The 20089-nt window shown below is 36.5% G+C and overlaps 2 protein-coding genes across 3 annotated transcripts in view; one reads left to right on the top strand and one right to left on the bottom strand.

Annotated features, from left to right (window-relative positions):
- LOC103148321 (collagen alpha-5(IV) chain-like) overlaps positions 1 to 9223 on the bottom strand; it is a 22738-nt gene extending 13515 nt beyond the window's left edge. The window contains exons 1-22 of the mRNA XM_007567032.2: positions 9131 to 9223; positions 7911 to 7964; positions 6523 to 6612; positions 6328 to 6372; positions 6195 to 6239; positions 6029 to 6091; positions 5901 to 5954; positions 5778 to 5804; positions 4942 to 5010; positions 4692 to 4754; positions 4588 to 4623; positions 3648 to 3683; positions 3504 to 3581; positions 3017 to 3070; positions 2831 to 2896; positions 1976 to 2020; positions 1826 to 1879; positions 1658 to 1699; positions 1369 to 1447; positions 1115 to 1150; positions 840 to 1016; positions 62 to 123 (exon numbers count right to left, since the gene is read on the bottom strand). Of these exons, the coding sequence (XP_007567094.1) occupies positions 62 to 123; positions 840 to 1016; positions 1115 to 1150; positions 1369 to 1447; positions 1658 to 1699; positions 1826 to 1879; positions 1976 to 2020; positions 2831 to 2896; positions 3017 to 3070; positions 3504 to 3581; positions 3648 to 3683; positions 4588 to 4623; positions 4692 to 4754; positions 4942 to 5010; positions 5778 to 5804; positions 5901 to 5954; positions 6029 to 6091; positions 6195 to 6239; positions 6328 to 6372; positions 6523 to 6612; positions 7911 to 7964; positions 9131 to 9202 (1347 nt within the window). The 5' untranslated portion in view covers positions 9203 to 9223. The remainder of the gene's footprint in view (positions 1 to 61; positions 124 to 839; positions 1017 to 1114; positions 1151 to 1368; positions 1448 to 1657; positions 1700 to 1825; positions 1880 to 1975; positions 2021 to 2830; positions 2897 to 3016; positions 3071 to 3503; positions 3582 to 3647; positions 3684 to 4587; positions 4624 to 4691; positions 4755 to 4941; positions 5011 to 5777; positions 5805 to 5900; positions 5955 to 6028; positions 6092 to 6194; positions 6240 to 6327; positions 6373 to 6522; positions 6613 to 7910; positions 7965 to 9130) is intronic.
- Positions 1 to 20089, top strand: part of LOC103148284 (collagen alpha-4(IV) chain-like) — a 59032-nt gene that overhangs the window by 23059 nt on the left and 15884 nt on the right. The window contains exons 1-22 of one of the 2 annotated variants that reach the window (XM_007566973.2): positions 9511 to 9602; positions 9818 to 9908; positions 12211 to 12253; positions 14103 to 14174; positions 14335 to 14469; positions 14627 to 14671; positions 15165 to 15281; positions 15532 to 15597; positions 15756 to 15791; positions 16199 to 16261; positions 16350 to 16385; positions 16460 to 16492; positions 16587 to 16679; positions 16803 to 16847; positions 16931 to 17011; positions 17092 to 17136; positions 17219 to 17272; positions 17906 to 17969; positions 19218 to 19316; positions 19510 to 19671; positions 19811 to 19819; positions 19906 to 19995. In XM_007566973.2, the coding sequence (XP_007567035.1) occupies positions 9868 to 9908; positions 12211 to 12253; positions 14103 to 14174; positions 14335 to 14469; positions 14627 to 14671; positions 15165 to 15281; positions 15532 to 15597; positions 15756 to 15791; positions 16199 to 16261; positions 16350 to 16385; positions 16460 to 16492; positions 16587 to 16679; positions 16803 to 16847; positions 16931 to 17011; positions 17092 to 17136; positions 17219 to 17272; positions 17906 to 17969; positions 19218 to 19316; positions 19510 to 19671; positions 19811 to 19819; positions 19906 to 19995 (1429 nt within the window). In that variant the 5' untranslated portion in view covers positions 9511 to 9602; positions 9818 to 9867. Of the gene's footprint in view, positions 1 to 9510; positions 9603 to 9817; positions 9909 to 12210; positions 12254 to 14102; positions 14175 to 14334; positions 14470 to 14626; positions 14672 to 15164; positions 15282 to 15531; positions 15598 to 15755; positions 15792 to 16198; positions 16262 to 16349; positions 16386 to 16459; positions 16493 to 16586; positions 16680 to 16802; positions 16848 to 16930; positions 17012 to 17091; positions 17137 to 17218; positions 17273 to 17905; positions 17970 to 19217; positions 19317 to 19509; positions 19672 to 19810; positions 19820 to 19905; positions 19996 to 20089 lie in introns of those variants that run through there. The other variant, XM_016679094.1, reaches the window with a different exon arrangement.

Here is a 20089-nt window from a genome sequence, read left to right as displayed (position 1 = left end):
CAAGTAAAAGCATAACATATAACAAACAAATCTGCAATGTGATCATGATGCACTTTCTTACTGGAGGTCCTGGTAAACCTTTAACTCCCTTGATCCCAGGGAGACCCTTAATGACACAGTCAGCTAAAAGTCGCTCAAAAAAAAAAAAGAAAAAAAAAAAAAGTTAATTAGCTTTCTGATCACACAAAAGCATTTTTATGTTTATGTTATTATTCAATTTGATCACAACAGATGTTGAATATATTAGTAAATATCGTGTGAGTTTAATGCAAATGAAAACTGATTTGCATTTGGATTATGATGCACGAAAGAGAAGAAAATGAAGTTATTAAATATGATTAAATATTAAATATTTAAACATTCTGTCATCCATATGGAGTTGACTGTTCTGGTCAGCAATGTTATAGCATGAATGCTTACAAAGCCTTGTTAAATATCAATGAAATATATATATATATATATATATATATATATATATATATATATAAAGAATCTATTTACACACTCATAATCCTGTGAAGAAGTATTTGACCCCTTGTAGATTTTTATGGGGATTATTTGTTTAGGAGACTGAAATTATTTAAATCATCAAACAAATTTTTATTTCAGACAACAAAGTGCCCCCTGCAAAATTCACACTTAGGAAGGACCCTTGCAATTAAAAATAAAACAGTCTTAAAAAAATGCTCATGTCATTACTAATTCAATGGCACCCTCTGAGCAAACAGTTTTCATATCGCTCTGTAGCCTCTACGTTTTTGGTTAATATTACTCAGAGGACATATGTTGTTTTTAAGATCAATGTTTTTTTTTGTTTTTTTTTTTCTTTTATTGCTTACTTCCATTTACAAAGCGTCCAGGTTTGCCTTGGTTTCCCCGAGGCCCTGGATCACCAGGATCACCATCTAGCCCTGGAGGCCCCGTGTAAAACCCCCCAGGTTCCCCAGGGTCTCCATTGTGCCCTTTTGGGCCTGCGAACCCACGTTCACCTGGTACATAAATCCCAAGTGCATAACCTACATAAACACAATATGAGAAGAAAAAGAAGATATTTTGAATGTGACAGTAACTGCAGCTAATGCCAACAGTGAGATAGTCTGTTGTTCATACACACCTGGAGATCCAGGGGGCCCCGGAAACCCTAAAACACCTAAACATATATTTATATATTATTTTATCATTTATTAACTTTGTGCAATAAAACAAGCATTCATTTGTAGTTTTAAACTCCATACCAGTGCAGAAACAAAATTGCTCATAATCTGTCATTATGCACAATGAATGGATGAGATCGATTAGATAAAATAGCAAAATGAACAAATGTCTTTCTTGTACTTGCTGATTTGTCAGCTAGTTATATTCCTCTACCTCGGGTCCCAGGGAACCCAGGGAGACCTGGAGGGCCAGGATCTCCAATGTGTCCCTTGAGTGGTTCGAGCAAAAGTATCTGAAAACAGCAGCACAGAGAGAGAATGTCCAGAGGTTTCCTGGATTAGAAAATTACAACAGATTGTTTTCTCATTATGCTAAAACAACAGATGTGAAAGCCGAGCTACTGTAGAAATACAATTTTTAAGGTCTTGATGAGCATGAACAAGTTTGATAACTACTGTGAACAATATATATGCACAAAAAGTGAATATTAGTGCAAACTCACATCTCCAGGTGGACCAGATGGACCCCTGTTTCCCTTTTCACCCTAAAAAGACAAAATACAATTATAATATATTTGAAGGCAATTTACGATGGATGGATGGATGGATGGATGGATGGATGGATGGATGGATGGATGGATGGATGGATGGATGGATGGATACTGACTAACCATTCCTCCTAGTGGGCCTGGATGTCCTGGCTCTCCTCTGCGTCCTGGTCTTCCCTAAGCAGAACTGCATTGTATTCAAAACTTGCAAAACACAGATAAAACAGTGAAGCATTTTTTTTTTGTGTGTGCATAAACTAAAGTAGTGATTACCCTAAACCCAGGATTTCCAGGTTCACCATCCTTTCCTGGCTTTCCCTGTAAATTATACATACCAACATGGACTTACTGAGGTGTGCTTTAACTAAATGAAACTTTGAACCCTTGTATTGAAAAGCTATGTTGACACAAATAGTAGCCGATTACACTGTAATTTAAATGCATAGCAATTTTTAAATGTGCTGAAACAGATTTGTCCATCAGAATGGGAGCCTTACTCGTTGACTCTGAGCCATTTCCACATCGTATGTGACTTCACACAGAACTGAGTTAATTTGTATTCACTGTATTAATTCATTTTGTAAGCGGCAGATGAGTTAACCATGCCAGCTCATGTTGATTACATGCTTTGCTGGGGAGACGGAATACAATCACGGTAAAAAAAAAAAAAAAAAAGTACAATCCTTACAAATCACACAGATCTGATATATAAAAATATCTAATATTTACCATGTTCAAAAATTATTAAGAACTAATCTCAATTTTACAAAACCTCACTCTATAACACAACAAAGTCAACTTGGAAAATGTGAAAAACTGATGCAACAAAGCTAGATAAAGTGCCTTAAACTTTTGAAAATTGACCGTATTTATTTTTTATTTTTTTTATTTTACCATAAATGCCAGTGATGAGCAGGCAAATGAACTGTGTAATCTAATCTAGGCAGAGGGATTACCTCTTGCTAAAGCAGAAGAACTGAATAAAAAGGTTTATGCTGCACTGCTGCCCTCTGTTGGTCATATATATATTTTTTTCTTATTTTCTTATGTGTTACAGATCAAAACTGAAAAGTAAGTTAGACAACAGGCTACATGGAGAAAGACATGTTAGCACATTTTTATCCTCACTTCTGGGCCTGGGTTTCCTCTGTCTCCCTTTTGCCCTTTTGTGTGGTAGAGGCTCCCAGGATCTCCCTGAAGAAGGATTAAGCGAAGGCACGGATAAGAAAGTTGCATGGTTCTAAAACAGTCAGATATTTCCAAAGTTCTACAGGCAGAGATGAACAATTTCATGAATTCTAGAGAGAAACTTACAGGTTCGCCTTTGCATCCTTTGTCTCCTGCATCGCCTCTATCTCCTTTTAAATCCTAATGAACACAGAGAAATGAAGTTAGCCTGCAAGAAAGGATGACCCTAAAGAAAAACAAGAACACAGTTGTTGTGGATTGGCAGTTTAGGAATATCCTTTTGACTTCAAAATAGTTTTTTTTTTTTTTTTTTTTTACCTCCAGAAGACACAAAACTGTACTGGTTACTTGCCACCAGAAAAGATGGAACAGCTGATGAAGGGATTTTTTTTATTATTATTATTATTTTTATGGAACTCCAAGAGGGATGGCAAATCTGTTATATCATGTGCATCTGCAATATTTTAGGTTTTATCAGTCCAACTGTGACATTTTATTGTTTTTTTTTTTTTTTTTTTGTTGTTTTTTTGTTTTTTGTTTTTGTTTTTTTACAAAAAGGGAATAGCACAGCATTATGCTGAGGATAAGTAAAAAAAAAAGACTTTTATTATACCGTTATTGACAGGGTGCCGGTAAAAAAGTCCTTAGTCCTGCCTGGAGGCCCAGGCGGGCCAGGTGGGCCTTGGAAACCCTACAGCAGAAAAATGAATTTTAGCGATATCTGATCATGATGGTAAGGTATAAAAAAAGAAACTACCTTTGGTCCTCGAGTTCCTGGAGCTCCTTCCTGGCCCTGCAGGATGGATGCAAGCCTTTGAAGTTTGTTTTATAATCAATCACATATTATAAACTCTATCCACGTCCCAAATTTAGGAACTCTGCTCTACAATCACAAACATCCACAAAAGTAAGCACATTCCTATCACCAAAGCTATTCAAAAATTTCTCCTAAACTGAACAATTTCTCTCAAACTTTACTGATGATCTTGTTATGCCCTTAAGTTTTATATTTTTTATTTTTCATGCAAATAACTTTTTATACCTTGATTTTGCACAATGCTGTGACCAAATTAGAAATGCAATGAGCACATGCAATAAAAACATAAAATATTCATACTCAGCATCTGATTCTTTTACCTCACTTATGATAACTGTAGATTTAAAATGCTTGTAAAGATGGTGTACAGTGATGCCTCCAGAAAGGTTGTAGCTTTTCTGAACTGAACAGTTCCAGAGTGAACTGTCAAAAAGAAAACTTTACAAATTCACTAGTCAATCTTGTTCAAAAACAATGATGTCAGGACTTTTGCCAGTGACACTTTTATTGACATGAATACTTGATTGTGATTAATGGACTCTCCATTTTGAGCAAGTGACACTCTTTTAAAAGTTATCACCAAGGTTTTGCAGTTAATTGTTTTGAGAAATGTTCTCGCTGTTGCGCCAACGTTAATGCTGATGTGAGAAATACACCAATGAGACTGAGAAAAACAGTAAAGCAGATAAGTGAACACTGCTATGGGAAACCAAAACCACAATGGGTGGACGTTTAGTCTCTCCACGGTTGGACAAAAACTGATAATGAGGAAAGAAGTACAAATAAAAGACTCTGCAGCTGTGGCTTCTGGTTCTATTGCAAGAACTGAGAAAATATTAGCACATTTTTAATGAGTGTAAGTTATTTAATGCATGCACACCTTGGTACCAGGAGCTCCAGTATTACCAGGAGACCCCTGAAACAGAAAAGTTTGGATTAATCATTGCATAAGAAAGAAAGAAAGAAGGAAAGACAGATACTTACAGGGGGGCCCCTTAGTCCAATGTCCCCACGTAGTCCTATCTCACCTGGTAACCCTGGAGAACCCTACATACAAGGGGAAGAAGAAGAAGAAGAAAACAGAAAATATTTATTACATGTCTGAAGTAAATAAAGGTTTAATTTCATCAATTTCATTATTCAATATTTTGATTGTTTACAATGTGGTTGGTTCAACAAAAAATATTTGTTTTTTATTAGTATTAGTGCATAATACTATTGTTTATAAAGTTACCGGTCTTCCATCTTTTCCCCGTGGTCCTTGTGGCCCTGGCACTGAGTCAGCTGTTGTCTGTGAGTCACCCTGACAAACAGACAAAAAATATTCACATGGCCCATTTAACATAAAACTTTATGAATCTCATTTTCTTTAAAAAAAAAAATATGGATAATTTATTCTCTTCCTATTTTGTCTATCTCTGTTGATTCGGAGACAAGGCAAGAGAGATTTGAATTTTAAAGTGGCGCTATGTGGCGTCTAAGACAGTGTTAAACTCACAATCTTGAATATATTGAACTTGGTTTATTTCCCAGAAGGATCATTGAGTAAAAAAGCTGGAATAAAGGAGGGTTTAAGAGGTGCAGTCAAAATGCCCAGTCATGTTGACAGACAGCAAGCATTACTTGAATATATATGAGACCACATACAAAACAAGTAATTAGGTCTACACGAACATAAACACACACAAAAATCATCAAAAAGCTTAAAATAAATTGCTATTCAGTCGCCTTTATGCATTCGCTCAACACTTTACAGTACAATAAAACTTTAGCATAAACAAATGCCTTGATGCATAAGAAGAAAACACAGACTTGTGGGATAAAAAGTGGTGAAAAGGGAGAAGAGGCAAATCTTAAAAAAAAAAAAAAAAAAGTTATCTGTCTCATATGGGCCTGATACAAAATTAGCTCATGGAGCAGAGACGGAAATTGTGCTGCATCATGTTGTTTTTTATGGCGCTTCAAGACTCTGCAACTCCTAAAAGATAATTATTATGCAGCAAATTTGCTGTTTCACCTTTCATGAATAAAAACCGCACTAAACAAAGAGCTTAGAACAGCATACCCTACCTTAGGACCAGGCTGACCTGGAGGTCCCTGTAAAGTAAAAGAAAAAGATGGAAAAAAAAAGATGAATATTCATCAAGATAGAACAGTGGAGATAGTTGTTTAGTATTGGAGTTTACTCCTTACTGGATTTCCATCAATACCAGGATCTCCTTCAACACCTGGAAGTCCAGGGTCTCCCTGTTGAGTACATTATTTTGTCAAAGTAAGAAATGTATAAACAAAAATGTGTAGAAAATTTGTATTTTCCTCACATCTGTTCCATTGCAGCCTGGATAACCCGGGGGCCCTAGAGGCCCCTGTAAACCTGGAACACCCTATGAGATAATGTTAGCTAAAGTTAAAAGGCAAACTGGATGTATGGACTCCAGAACACAGAGGGTAAGATTTTGTACAATAGAAACACATGAGGAAACTAACTGGCAAGCCATGAGATCCAGCAAATCCCTCCTTGCCGTCTGGTCCCTGGAACAACAGAAAGAAAAACACATTACATTCTGGTTTTAAGGGCAACACCAGCAACTGATTTGGCTGTGAGGTGCAATCATGTTACCGGATCGCCTTTTGATCCCATCGGTCCATCAGACCCAGTATTGCCCTTTCAAAGAATGCAACACGTAATTAATCTTAGAGATCCTGAAAGACGTGTTGCTAAAAGTGTCGCAAGAAAAGTGCAATTTATCATCATCTCTGGCCAATTCACAATCATGATGGAGGCAGAATAACAAGAGTGTGACTGAATTTCTACCTTTGGTCCTGTTGGCCCAGGTTGACCCAAGGATCCTGGGTGCCCCTCTGATCCTGGAAGACCCGGATCTCCTGGAAAACCTTTCTCTCCCTGTGTGTTTAATGTATGAGTGCTTGTCAAAAAATACAGAAATGTAAAACTAAATAAAAGCCTTTGCATGCATGCACAAGTTTATTAGCGATTATTGTAACATTCAGAAAGTTATATCATTTTATTGAGTTTATTCAAACTGAATGACACTCTTATGTCACACAAGTGACATAAGAGTCTTGAAATTATAAAAAGGCCTTTTTATAAATATTATAAAAATATATTTTTATAATATTATATATTTAAAAATATAAATATTTTTAAAAATATTAACCGGTTCACAGAAATAAAATGAAAGCATGAATAATTTGGCTTGAATGAAAATATAGCTATCCAAATGTTTACATTTTCTGCTCTCGCTGCCTGCATGTTTTAATCTTTGTTGATTTATATTAGATTTCAGTCATTAGTACATATGTAGCATTAGGATTGGACAGTGTTACTACATTCTCTCTATTTTAACTGGAAGGTTTTCAAATGCTCCCATTTCAGGTTGTTTTGTAGCTTAATTGATTATAGTTTCTTTATTATTTTGTTTTAGTTTCTTATTTTGGTGAGAACAGTCTTGTTCTCGATCAAACCAAAACAGATCAGGAACAAGGCCAGTCCTTTCTCAGGGATTCTAGTTTTTGTGTTTTTCTTATCTAGTTATTCCTTATTACTTTAGTTTAATTGTGTTTCTTAGGTCTGGTTATTCTACTAGCTCATCAGCCCAGGTTTTTTTTGTTCCAGCATTCTCCCTCACTGTATTTAAACTCCTTCTTGTTTAAATCCTGTCACATTCTGGTTAACCTCCACATCGATGTTCTGCTTGCTTTTTTGTTCCTGGTTCCTGGTTTTTGTTCTGCTCTGGCTCCCTGTGTTCCATGTGTTCTTTTGTAATTTTTAAGATTTTATTAAAGACCATTGTCTGTGATCCATGTTCTAAGCTCCTGTCTGCATTTTGGGTCCACCAACAAAGACACCATGACACGTTTCTTAGTTCTCACACACTATATGCTTGAGATAGTAAATTGGACTTTGTTCTACAAACACTGCGCACACATAGAGTATGTCTTTCTACACAGAAACATATACAAAAAAAAATCTATCTAAACAACTATCTCTATGGTATGCCTGAATCGCCAAGACAGGTCATGTCACAAAAGGATAAAAAATGCAACTTTGTTTTTTTTAAACCAAGGGTAAAAGAAGCAGTTTTACTTTAGAACTGTTCCTTGTAAATTTCAGTCCTGAGAAAACCCGGTAAGTGCAGAATAAATAAAACAATGTGTGGCAAAGCCACAAACTGAACTTACCCTGTTGCCTTTTACTCCTTTACAGTGGCATCTTGACTTTCCATTGCATACACACTGTGAAATAAATAAATGAAGGTATGTAATTTTAAAACATCAAATATCAAGAAAAAGAAGAACTCTTCAAAGACTTTCTCTTATTTTGGTATTCAAGTTGACTGTCACCGAAGAAAATGTATCGATTTGAGTTAGTCAGTGTTGTACTTAGAAAAAGATCTAAAAAGGACCTGTAATTCTGTAGTGACAAAATAGTATATATGCTGTATGGTGCAAGCAAATATAATTGGAGATGGTTTGATATGTGTAGGCTTTCAGTACAGTACTAATGAAGGGTAAATAAACCAGCCCTAAGACTGGTTTATTCACCAGTTTATTCACCTTCACTATAATTAATTCAGTTTATCGTGGGCATGCAGCATAATTAAAGGATGAAAATAATTACACACTATAATGTCTTGCTTTGGCAATCCCTGCTGCTATGCAGAAACGATATACAGTAAATATATGGATAAATTAAGTTTCAAAATTTTTACCTTGTAAATCAAGTTGTTATTATTATTATTATTATTATTATTATTATTATTATTTATTTTTTGCAAATTATTTAGTTATCTTATTCAATTTTTTAAAAGACAAATAAAGGGAAGTGTATACACTAGAAATGCATCAAATTGCCATCTGCAAAAAAAAAACAACAAAAAAAAGAAAACCCCATTTTATACAGGCTTATATGTCCCATATAAATAAAGTAACATTCACTTACAGACAAAACACAGCTCTGCATATTCACACTAAAACAGCAATAAATACACAAGTAATTGACTGGTACTACTCAAGAAAAGCAATAATTTAGCAAACAATTAAAGAAATTACACTCTACAAATTAAGTATAAAGATGGACTGTTTTAAAGTTTCATCAAAATTTGGTTTCAGAAAAACATCCAATTTTAAGGATAAAAATTTTAAGATACTATCACTGCTAAGACATCTGTGTATTTAGATAAATCAACCACAAACCATAATGTGACAAGCATAATTCAGCAATGAGCCCAGCCTGTATGATGCAACATGAGAAAAAAATAATAGAAAAGCTGAATATGTTTTACTCAAGAATTGCCTTTTGCATGTGGTTACCCAGTTTGAACGACGCATAAATATTAAAATCAACTTTATACACTGAAAAAAACAACAACAAACAAATACAAAAGCAAGAAACATCTTACACTTTTTCCTTCAGTGAATGTCGAGATCATTACAAAGAAAGTCAGGAAAACTATGATCGCTTGTGGTCTCATGATTTTCCTCGTCTCATTCACATCAGTCCCTGATTAAGATCCTACGTTCTTCGAAGACGCTGAGTGTCGTTTTTGTGGTCCTCCGCTGCAATCAGGTTTCACATCCCACTCTGTCCACTGCAACACTTTAGATGCTGGCGGATCATTGCTGCAGTAAAATCACAGTTTAAGTCCGTTCAAGTGTCTTGCCACAGGCCAGAAAGCTGAAAGGAAGTTGTTTAACTGGACCTTGAAGAAGGGAGGTGGTATGCACTTACTGAGATGATTTACCCCAAACAATATTCTTGTGCTCATCTCATTCCCACCGACGGCAAACAGTGGCAGTTTGGCTTTTCATTGACTGTGAGACGGATTATTTGGGGTCTGCTGAATCCTTCATTGGAATACATTGAGAGGTTTGGTAAGTTGTGAATATTTCTAAGGGTGAATGAAAACCTGTAGACAACAAGGTTAACAGACTCTTGGAAATATCTGCCTTTTTTATTATGTTAAACAAGAGTCAATGATATGCTAGATTTTTTTATTTTTTATTTTATTTTACTGCACTAGTTTAAATGACGTGACCTGTGGCTAACTTGACTTTGTTGTATGATGTTCTTTTTTTATCTACCAAAGGGGGCAGCACTGAGGTCTTCAGTAGCTTCAGCAGCCTCAGAAGATGAGCGATGGCGTTCAAAGTAACTTTCATGATGTTTTTTACCTCCTGGTAAGCCCATTGCATTTTTTTTTTATTTACATCTAATTTGATTATTGTTATCTGTGTTATATATTCTTTGGAGAATATGTTTAATTCAGTCACACTGGATCAATGATGTCTTTTAACATCACAATTTTAAGTCTTTTCATGCATTTTCATTTTTATATTGTCCAATATGTATTTGACTGCTGATTTGTCTTGCTGGGAGGTGAACAGCCCACCACAGTTTGCAACCGATAACATGTTTTCTTCTCAGATCATGCCATAATTATTTAAATCTCCATCCATCAACTGTGACTAATTTTCTGAATCAACTGAAGAAAGGTCATCCCACAGCATAATGCTGCCACGACTCTGTTTGACCGTGATAATGGTGTGTTCAGGGTGATGCGTCTCAGCATTAACTCTCCGTTTTGTGTGACAGCCAGAAAGTTGACCTAATCTCATTAGAGCACCTTTTTCGTCATGCTTGCATTCCCAACACTTCTTCCTCAGCAATGGCATTAGTTGTAATACTGCCTGAGATTTGTATGGTGTATGATTAATAGGCTTCCTGTCAACATACTCCCCCAGGTGAACTTTCAACCTCAGAGCTCTGGTGCTCTTGGGTGCATCTCTTATTTATGTTCCTCCTTGGCTGACTTGTCAGTTTCTGAGGACAGCTATGTTTTGGTGGTTTTGTCCTTGGGCAGTTTTTCTCTTTAAAGGAATAGTGATGGATCATACCCAGAAGCAACGGCTCTAAAAGTAGTGAATCAGAGAAGAATCAGTTTTCACCTCTGTTTCATATCGTTGTTCAGTTCTTACACTCATCGGCCCACCCTGCTCACGGAAGAACCTTGCTTCAGTTGTCAACATGGCAGCCTTGTGGCCAATTACATGAATATTTTGGATAATACCATTATGTGAAAACAGAGCAGAGGGCAGATGTGACAGTCAGGTCAAGGATCTGTCCGTTCCTTCAGTCAGTAGGCAGCGGTGAGGCAAAGTCAGCCTCAGTACTTTCAAAATGCAATTTCATTTCCAACCTGGGCCCATGTGAAAATATTATTGTGGCCTTAGTTAAACTACATCCTACCTATAATAAAGTATAACATGTTATATGACTTAAACCAGGAGCCCAGAAAAGAATCCAAATCTATATCTAAAACAACACAGACCCCAGTTTCTCTAGCTGTGGGGTCCTTAGAGGTTGGTGTTTAAGATTCAATAAGAAAGAGACAAAAATGATGTCCATGGGAGAGTGCTAAGACCAAACTACAGATGACCAAAGGGAACACAAAGGCCCATCTAATATTGCTTAAAAAAAAAAAAAAAACATCTTCACCAAGACAAAACACATCTCACGCAAAGTAAAACATTATAATTGTCTTAAGATGATTTTTGCCTTGATTGTCAGTTTGTGAGGATGGCTCTCATCAAGACAGATTTACACATGGGTCATATTCCTTCCATTTTATGATAATAGATTTAGCTAAACTCCACAGGATGATATTTATTTTTTTGTATCCATCCACCAGGTTATATGTCTCAACAACCTTTTGTCAAAGACCTAATTTTGTTGATCATAAGCGATTAATAGACGAAATACAAAGGGCAAAACATCCAAGGGTGTGGACACTTTTTTATAGGGGGGAGTTCCTCACTTTTTCACACAGGGCGGGGTAGGTCACAATACCCCTACGTAACTCTTCAGACAAGTTAGTATGCACAGCAAGCACATTTGAAATTCATCGGGATGCTTACGTAAAATGTTCTGTAGGTCTATTTACTTAGATACAAACAATCTTCTGGTCTGTTTATTCAGATATTCCACACATCTGCTTGCTATTAAAACGGGCCACTGTGTACTCCTACTTAGGTATATGCGTAGTAACTGTTTGGGTTCACAACATTCTGACCGTATTTAGTTTAGTGAATTTTACTGCCCAAATATTGTGTCACTTTAATTGATTTACGTATATATTGTTTTCATTTTGTGAGGCACTTTTTCATAAGGAATAAAGCACATGTTAAAATTCTTTGAACACACAGAAATGCTTGAGTCTAAACCATACGTTGTGAATCTCTTACCTTGGCTAAATGTGTCTTTATTAGTAAAATAAAGTAATTATTGGTAATAATGTAAGCTGATTTACAGATGCATGCAGTCTTTAAATTGGTGGAATATTGAGTTTTGTAGTTTAGCTCTAGTACATTTGTGCTTTCAGCTGTTTTTAATGTTACACAAACAAAGACAGAATTTTACAAAAAAAAAAAAGGAAAAAATAATTGATATATTGATTAATTTATTCTATGATTTCATTCACAGGTGGTTCATTTTCCTGGTCATCCATGTGCAGCTGCTGAAAGCAGTAAGACTCTATAACTTAACAATTCTTCTATGTACATTTTAAATATTTTAAAACAGAATATGTATGCATCCTTTGTTTAGAAAATGTCCAAATATTTCATGATAAAAAAAACAAATAATGCTAAAAATCATCGACTATGATTTTTATTACATTGTTATGTAATTTTATATGTTTTCTGGCCATTTTGTTTGATAAAAAAATTGCAGATATAATTGTACTATTGGAAATTCAAATTCAGATTGCTTGTAAATTATTGAAGAACACAGGTGTGCCCTGTTTGACGAAAAGTAGTGCATTCATTACATACTGTAATAACGTATTTGCCTCCGTAACATATTTTCATCAGCTATAGTAATCCCTATTGTGTATTTTCAAACTGAAAATGTATGTAAAAAAAACAAAACAAAACAAAAAACGAGTCAATGTTGATTTGAGTACTGAAAGTTATCTGTCTAGGTTTAAACATGCATCTTGCATAGAAGTATGATTTAAAGTTCTATTTCTTATTTTTTGTAAACTTTGTCACTCCCATTTCTGTTACTGCAGTTTCCAGAATAAAGTTTAGATTTGTATTTCACAAACAACATTTTGTCACAGTGACACAAAAGAACGCTGTTATTTACTGAACTGTATACATGCAGGACTCACGTTAATTCTATTTATCTTTCTGCTTCACATACTGTCTCTCTCCTAGTCTGGTTACTGTTTTCAGACCTCATGTCACTTGTTTGGACAAAGATTCCTTGGTGCAACTGATGCACCTAAAGGCCTGCACTCTGTTTATGAGTTTTTATGTGTTTCTAACATGTTTTGTCCAGAATTCAGAGTTTTTTCACAAAGTGCTATAAATTAGCAAGTCTTTTATGGTAAAAGGATGGGTGACATTTATAAATATTTTGTTGGATACTAAACTGAACTAATAGAATATGTAATCAGAGTATTTTAAAATCACACATATTTATTTAGCTGGTCGACTAGTGTTAGAGTTATACTCCTCCCAGTGTCTAAAAACATGTGTGTTAAGTTAATCAGCCGCTGCAACTTGACAGTGCATAAATTGTGTATTTTGTTTTATCTACTTTTAGAAAATTTACGAGTTAATCTGCCCACATAACTTTGTTGTGCATAAGTTATCCATGGCTTTATCTACAAATTAAAATACAGAATCAATAATAACACAGTAAACTTGATTGAAAGGTGATTATCTAAAAAATAAAATCTCTTCAGGAAGTAAGGGGATAACTTACTAACAATAAATATCTTTATTGACGGGGGGAAAGGTCTGCATAGATCTAAAATAAAGCGTCACCATACATAAGGGAAGCCATTTATTCCCTTAGTATAAAGTACAATATTGCAATTGGTCTTACCATGCGGACCTTTTTTGATCCACTAAGCCAAAACTAAAATTCTAGATTGTGAAGATGTATAGTCTTCTCAGCATGTTCCCTTGGAAATTTAGAGCAAAACTTAAATGTTGGACAGATAAATGACTGTTCATGGCAGGTGGCGCACACTCACCTAAATATTTAGGAACTTTTGAGAAAACTTTGTGGCAAAGATATCTATTCTGTATAAAACTCCCACAACACACACACACACGCACACGCACGCACACACCTGGCTGCTGGTGGGAATATTTGTGAACCTGGGGGAATGAAAAGCTTAGCACAAACAAATTTGCATCAAGGTCAGCGTGCTCATATCTATTCAAGTATGTCTGGGAACGCTGGAGTGTTATCTGAAATGTTTCCTGTTAGTGCAGGAAATGGGTCAGTTTTCAACAATCAGGACTTCTCCACCTAGCTGCAAAGTTTACTGCTCACAAAAACCGTCTGTGTTTTTTAAGGGTAAAATTGAAGGCCCGTGTCAAGGCAGAGACTGCTCTCAGTGTGTGTGTCATCCTGCTAAAGGTGCAAGGGTAAGAAACACGGGTAATGTTTTTCCTCACCAAACTTAAACAATTCCCGTTTTGTCTCATATTGATGTACGCATAATAATATACACATTATTCTATTACACACACACACACACCCACATGCATTTTCCCACAATATTGATAAATTGTATTTATTTTGTAGGGACCTCCAGGGAAACCAGGGAGGCAAGGTATTCAAGGTCCAATGGGACAACGAGGACGAATTGGGCCTCAAGGGGAGAAGGGAACAGTGGGCGCAGCAGGATCACATGGCCTACAGGGGCCAAAAGGAGACCGTGTTAGTGTTCAGATGAAAATTTGACGTTTTCATTATAACAGCAGGGGCTTCAAAATCAACGTTGTTGAATGTTGCAATATCTAGCAATGTAAATATTTATCAAAATAGGTTTGTGGGTGGTGTTATCTTGTTTATAAAATTGAATTGTATGTTTCAGGGTTTGACTGGTGTTCCTGGTTTCACGGGTCATGAAGGATTTCCAGTGAGTTTGTTTCTTCATGGGCTTACAAATACCAAGAGTCAATGTCCTAACAATATCCTTCAAAAGTGAGCAGCATGTAGAGAAGTAGCATTTTTAAAATCTGTATAAGTTATTGATGAGTTGAATGCTGCTTACTTCCTCTTTGTGTTAAAATGAATTTAGGTTATTCCTTTCATCACCGTGTTGGAGATTTTTGCTTGTGGTGTTTTTCAGTCCCTGCCTTACTAGCTCACGGTTTATCCAGCTCATGTTCATGGGAGTGTTTTTGCGACCTCTAGTGGAAACTTGTGAGGAAAATTTAGTAAAAGCTGCCGACTCGATTTTCTCCACTGCTGATAAATATGCTAAGATTTAGACTTCATTTTTGCAACCATACTCGACACAGCACTGAAAGTAAATGTTGTAGCATTCCTATTTAGTGCCAGTTAGGCCTTGGATGTGACCTCAACAACTTTTTAATTGTAATTTAACACTACTTCATTTTGCTCTTAAGGGCCACCCTGGAGCAGGGGGTGAGCCTGGTTTACCAGGACTGGATGGCTGTAATGGAACAAGAGGTCATCCAGGACCGGATGGTCTGCCTGGACTGGATGGCCTCCATGGGCCACCTGTGAGTACATCTCAGTTATTAAGTTAGGGCAACTTTGGAGAAGCAACATGCTAAACATACAAACGACAAAGAAAATATGACGTCTAAATAAGCATAAGCTTTTTTTCACTTCAGCATCCTGAGTTTATCTGACAGGCATTTAGAAAAATGCATACGAATACATACATACACATATGTACAACATGCATTTCTTCCTTAACTTCTGAAACATGAGTATTTCTTATTTGAGCTTTTGCTGTCCTCTCATCAGGGACCAAAGGGTGCTAAGGGAAGCAAAGGAACACCTAATTACACTGGTGCTCTTCCAGGTCCTCCTGTGAGTATTCCTATTCAGCAACATTAGCTGATCTCTGTCAGAAGTCTTGTTTTCTTAGCTTCAAAGTCTATATTGTATGGCACTTAGTGCACAAGATCCAAACTTTTACATTCCACTCCAATTTGTTTTTCATTTGCTTTCCCCTATTTTTGTTACAGGGTGATAAAGGTAGAGATGGAGATCATGGTCAAACAGTAGGTTTTCTTTGTAGTGAGGGGATTTATTCTCTGTTATGCATTGGCTAGATTGTATTCTTTGTGAGTTTATGTGACGCATCAACAAAAAGTAGCAAATACGACTACAGAACTATGTAGTCATATTTATGTATTCAGCCTACTGTGACGCCCCGAGATTAAAAAAAATCTTTCTGATTTTTATCTGTAAGAAATGTTGAACATGTATATTATTTTCCTTGCAGTTCATAATTACGCATCGGTTTGTGTTGATGTCTCACAAAAAAACATCAAAAAGATATAATTATAATTTTGACTGTAAAGTTACAAATGTCCAAGGTTTGGTATTGTTTTTATGTTCATTGTATAACTACAGTGTACTTAGCATCAAATCAAATCTCTTCTGTTTATACCTTTACTGAACTCAGGGAAGCCCAGGGAACATTGGGCCTAAGGGTCTCCGTGGCCTTCACGGACTTCGTGGGCCTCAGGTTAGACATCTTTATGTGTATGTTTATGCTATATCTTTTTCTTCGGTGCTTCATTGTACAGGCGCAAAATGATATTTGACTCTTTTAGGGTGTAGAGGGTCCTAAAGGTGTGAAAGGATCACCTGTAAGTAACCCAGTCATCTGTGCCTTACAACTTTACAGAAATAAACTGTCATTAAATATCTTTTTGTTGTGCAGGGTGACCCTGGAAAATCGCCTAGAGGTGAAATTGTAAGACCTCGTTCTATTTTTTGGTGACTGTTTATTTAGTGTCTTTTTCTGATTATTTTGCATTCATGTGTTAATGTTTCACTCTAAACTCCAGGGTGAACAAGGCCCACCTGGACTACCTGGCCCACCTGGACCAGAAGAACAGAAAGGATATCCTTCAGAACAATTTTTCCAAAAGGGTGAGAAGGTAGCGAAAACGTTCAAACTTTACTATTAAGTTCATTGTAGCTTTTAAATTGTGGAATAGTTTTTGTAGAAACTCAAAAATTATGCATTCCATAGTCACATTTCAGTACGTTTTGCCTTTCAGGGGAATAAAGGTCAGCACGGACCATGTGGACTAAAGGGGCGTCGAGTAAGTGTTACATTTTCTTTCTTTTAGCTGTCAGTTGTGTGAAAAACAAAAAACAGCTTGCTTTTCTTTTTTTTTCATATTAGGGTGTTGGAGGAGATATCTACAGCCCTAGTCAAACAGGACCTAAAGGAGAGCAGGGAATCCTGGGATTTCCAGGGGACAGGGTCAGTCAAGTAGATCATACTTCTAGTTACTATGAGAAAAAAATATAACATCTATTTAAAATCCTTTATGCAATCTTTAGGGTAGTCCTGGACAGTCTGGTGGAGTCGGATTAACTGGACAAGAGGTACACCTGTTGTACTATTAGACCCTCATAAAGTCTAGTTTGTACTTTCACTCAGGTTACTGTCCACTGCTTTGAATTTTAGGGTGTCCCTGGAGACAAAGGACTTCCAGGGCTCATTGGCAGAAAAGGAGAAAAGGTGAACTAAATAAAACATCCAATTAGTTTGCTGTGCAGTCGTAAAATAATTTTGTTAGTCTACAATGGATTTTAAATAGCAGATAGTTATGCAAATATATGAAACTTGACACCAATTGACTACGTGGCAGTGGGTTAAAGCATCGCTCGTTTTCTGGTTAATGGTGGTCCAGACAAATACATTAAATTAGAATGTTATTGAAAAGTTCATTTACTCAGCGAAAACACAATAATAGTACAGAATATTACCAATATAGTGATGTTTTTATGTATCATTATGTCACTCATGATGGTTTTCTGCTTACAGCTAATGAAAGCACAACATTTAATTTCTTAGATGACTAGAATATTACATGAGACCAATAATAATAATAATAATAATAATAATAATAATAATAATTTAAAAGGTACTTTCACCTATCATTGAAAATTTATTGAACAAAATGATACGTCAAAATAGAAAGAAAACATGCTTTTGTCATGTACTGCCCTCTGGTGGTTATTTAGTTATGTACCTATTTAATGCACAGTGTAAATGTAACAGAATAATCGTCTATTTATAGGTGATAGAATGTTTTTCAGGTGTCCCATTAAGTTAACAATAATGTTGTCCACGTGTGTTTGTTGTCAACAGGGTTGGCCAGGGGATCCAGGTCCCCCTGGTTTCCCACAATTTCATAATGGAAGTACTGTGAGAGGTAAGACCTGTTTTGGACTTTTCCGGAGGCAACAAAAAACTAGAGCAAAATGATGTTCCAGTGAAGTAAAGGTTACTTCTATGCCTTATATAAAGGATTTTGTCTTCACAGAAGTAAGTTTTCTTGTTAGAATACCTGTTTGAGATGTGACTCACTGAAAAATGCAATTCAGGTCAAGTAATTCATATATACTTATAAAAAAAAACAAATTTATTGGCTCTTCATAAGACTAAAGAACAGATTCATATCAGATTAAATTTGTTCAATTTGTTCAAAATATATAATATTCAGTGTAATTATTTCCGTCAACTTGTCACAGATGGAATCATCATATCATATTCCTCATATCTGATGAATTTGATTCAGATTAAAATCCAGTGAAAAGCAATTTGGTTAAACTCAGTAATAAAACAACAAGAATCAGTTGATAATCAAACTGCAGACATAGGAGAGAGGCCCTAGAAGCTGCAATTAAATGAGTATAAAATACTTTATTAGGACAATCAAAGACACGTCACAATGACATCAGTCATTCCCATTCACGCACACGTTCGCATGATGATGTTGGCAAGCTACTGGACTGTAGCCACAGCTGCCCTGAGGCAGTCCAACAGAAGCAAGGCTGCTCTACTAGTGCCATCAGCCCTTCTGACCGCCTTCAGCAGGCAAGTTGGGTGAAGTGTCACCCAACGACAGAGATAGATGAGGCATAGGGATAGGCATAGGCTCAAACTGGCAACCCCACTGATTGTAGGTCGAACTGTTATCTCAGGGGCTACTGCCCTGCATATTTTAGATGCGTCTTTGTTCTAAACACACTACGTAAATGATTGCATAGCCTCCTCTTCAGTCGTCACATGCTGCAGAAGTCTGTTAATCGTTCGCTTATTCAAGTGGTCCAGACGGGAAACACCTAAAACATACAGGGCAGCGGTCCCTGAGGACCAGAACTGAGAAACACTCCTCTAATTTTCTTCCTAAGTTACAGTAGCCTACAGATTTAAACCACAAACAGAGGCCTTCTAGCTCAGCAAAGAAAGTTACCTTGGAATCTATTGTTATCTCTGAGATATTTACTAAATAAATAATACAAAAAAAAAACTTCAAATTTAAGTAATTACGCTGGAGCATCAGTTCATATTTAAGATAAAACTGAAAGTCATTTTTGTCTTATTAGAAATACTGAGGATTGCCTCATCAGATGACTAAAATAACAGATTTGTTTTGCGCTGTGTTTAACCATGTAAGGTCCTAAAGGAGACCGTGGGTATCCAGGTGCACCCGGGTTCCCCGGAGAGACTGGCTATATGGGTGTACCAGGCCCTCCAGGCCCACCAGGTTTACCAGGTCAGTGTTTAAATATCCATTCATTATTTATACCCAATTATCCTTACAGGGATGTGAAGGGTTGGGGAGGGGGGCTTGGTACATAACTGAAGCGGAAATCGGGTGAAAAGCGGGATATTCTTGGGACGGGTCACCAGTCCATTACAGGTCGAGAATTTAAACACTGTCCTATGAATTTTCCTTTCCTCTCTAGAGGCACATGGCCGACCTGGTCAACCAGGTGACCCTGGTGAAAAGGGTCAGAAGGGAGAACCAGGGACATACGATCCAAATGAAATACTTTTCATTCAGGGACCAAAGGGAGTAAAAGGGCATCAAGGAGAAAGAGGCCGCGATGGATGCCCTGGTCCACAAGGTTTTCAAGTCTTCTTACGTACATCAATATTACATCTATAGATTTCTGTGCAAAACCTTGAGCGAGTCATTATTTTGAATGACTTTGTTTCTGCTTTGTTTGTGGTGGTGGTGTGACATTCACACTGGGATCTGACCAGGATGTGGAAGTAATTCCTCTAAATACTAAATACTCAAAAATCCTCTGTGGACGTAGTTTGTGTTAGTCAACATGTGTTATTTGGTAATCTCACAGATTATTACTGCGAGCCTGGTTCTCTAGGGGAACCTGGTGAAGATGGACCCAGAGGATTTTCTGGAAACAAAGGCCTAAAAGGAGTAAAAGGTAATTTGCCTCTATGCATTTACGCAGAAGCAGGTGTATTTTTCATTTTCATTTCATTTTGCTGAAAACATGTTGACGTCACAACATTTAGAGT

The sequence above is a fragment of the Poecilia formosa genome, unplaced genomic scaffold (genome assembly GCF_000485575.1).
Source record: "Poecilia formosa unplaced genomic scaffold, Poecilia_formosa-5.1.2 Scaffold202, whole genome shotgun sequence".
Lineage (NCBI taxonomy): Eukaryota > Metazoa > Chordata > Actinopteri > Cyprinodontiformes > Poeciliidae > Poecilia > Poecilia formosa.
The sequence above is the reverse complement of the archived record's forward strand: the minus strand, read 5'-3'. Positions and strand labels throughout refer to the sequence as shown.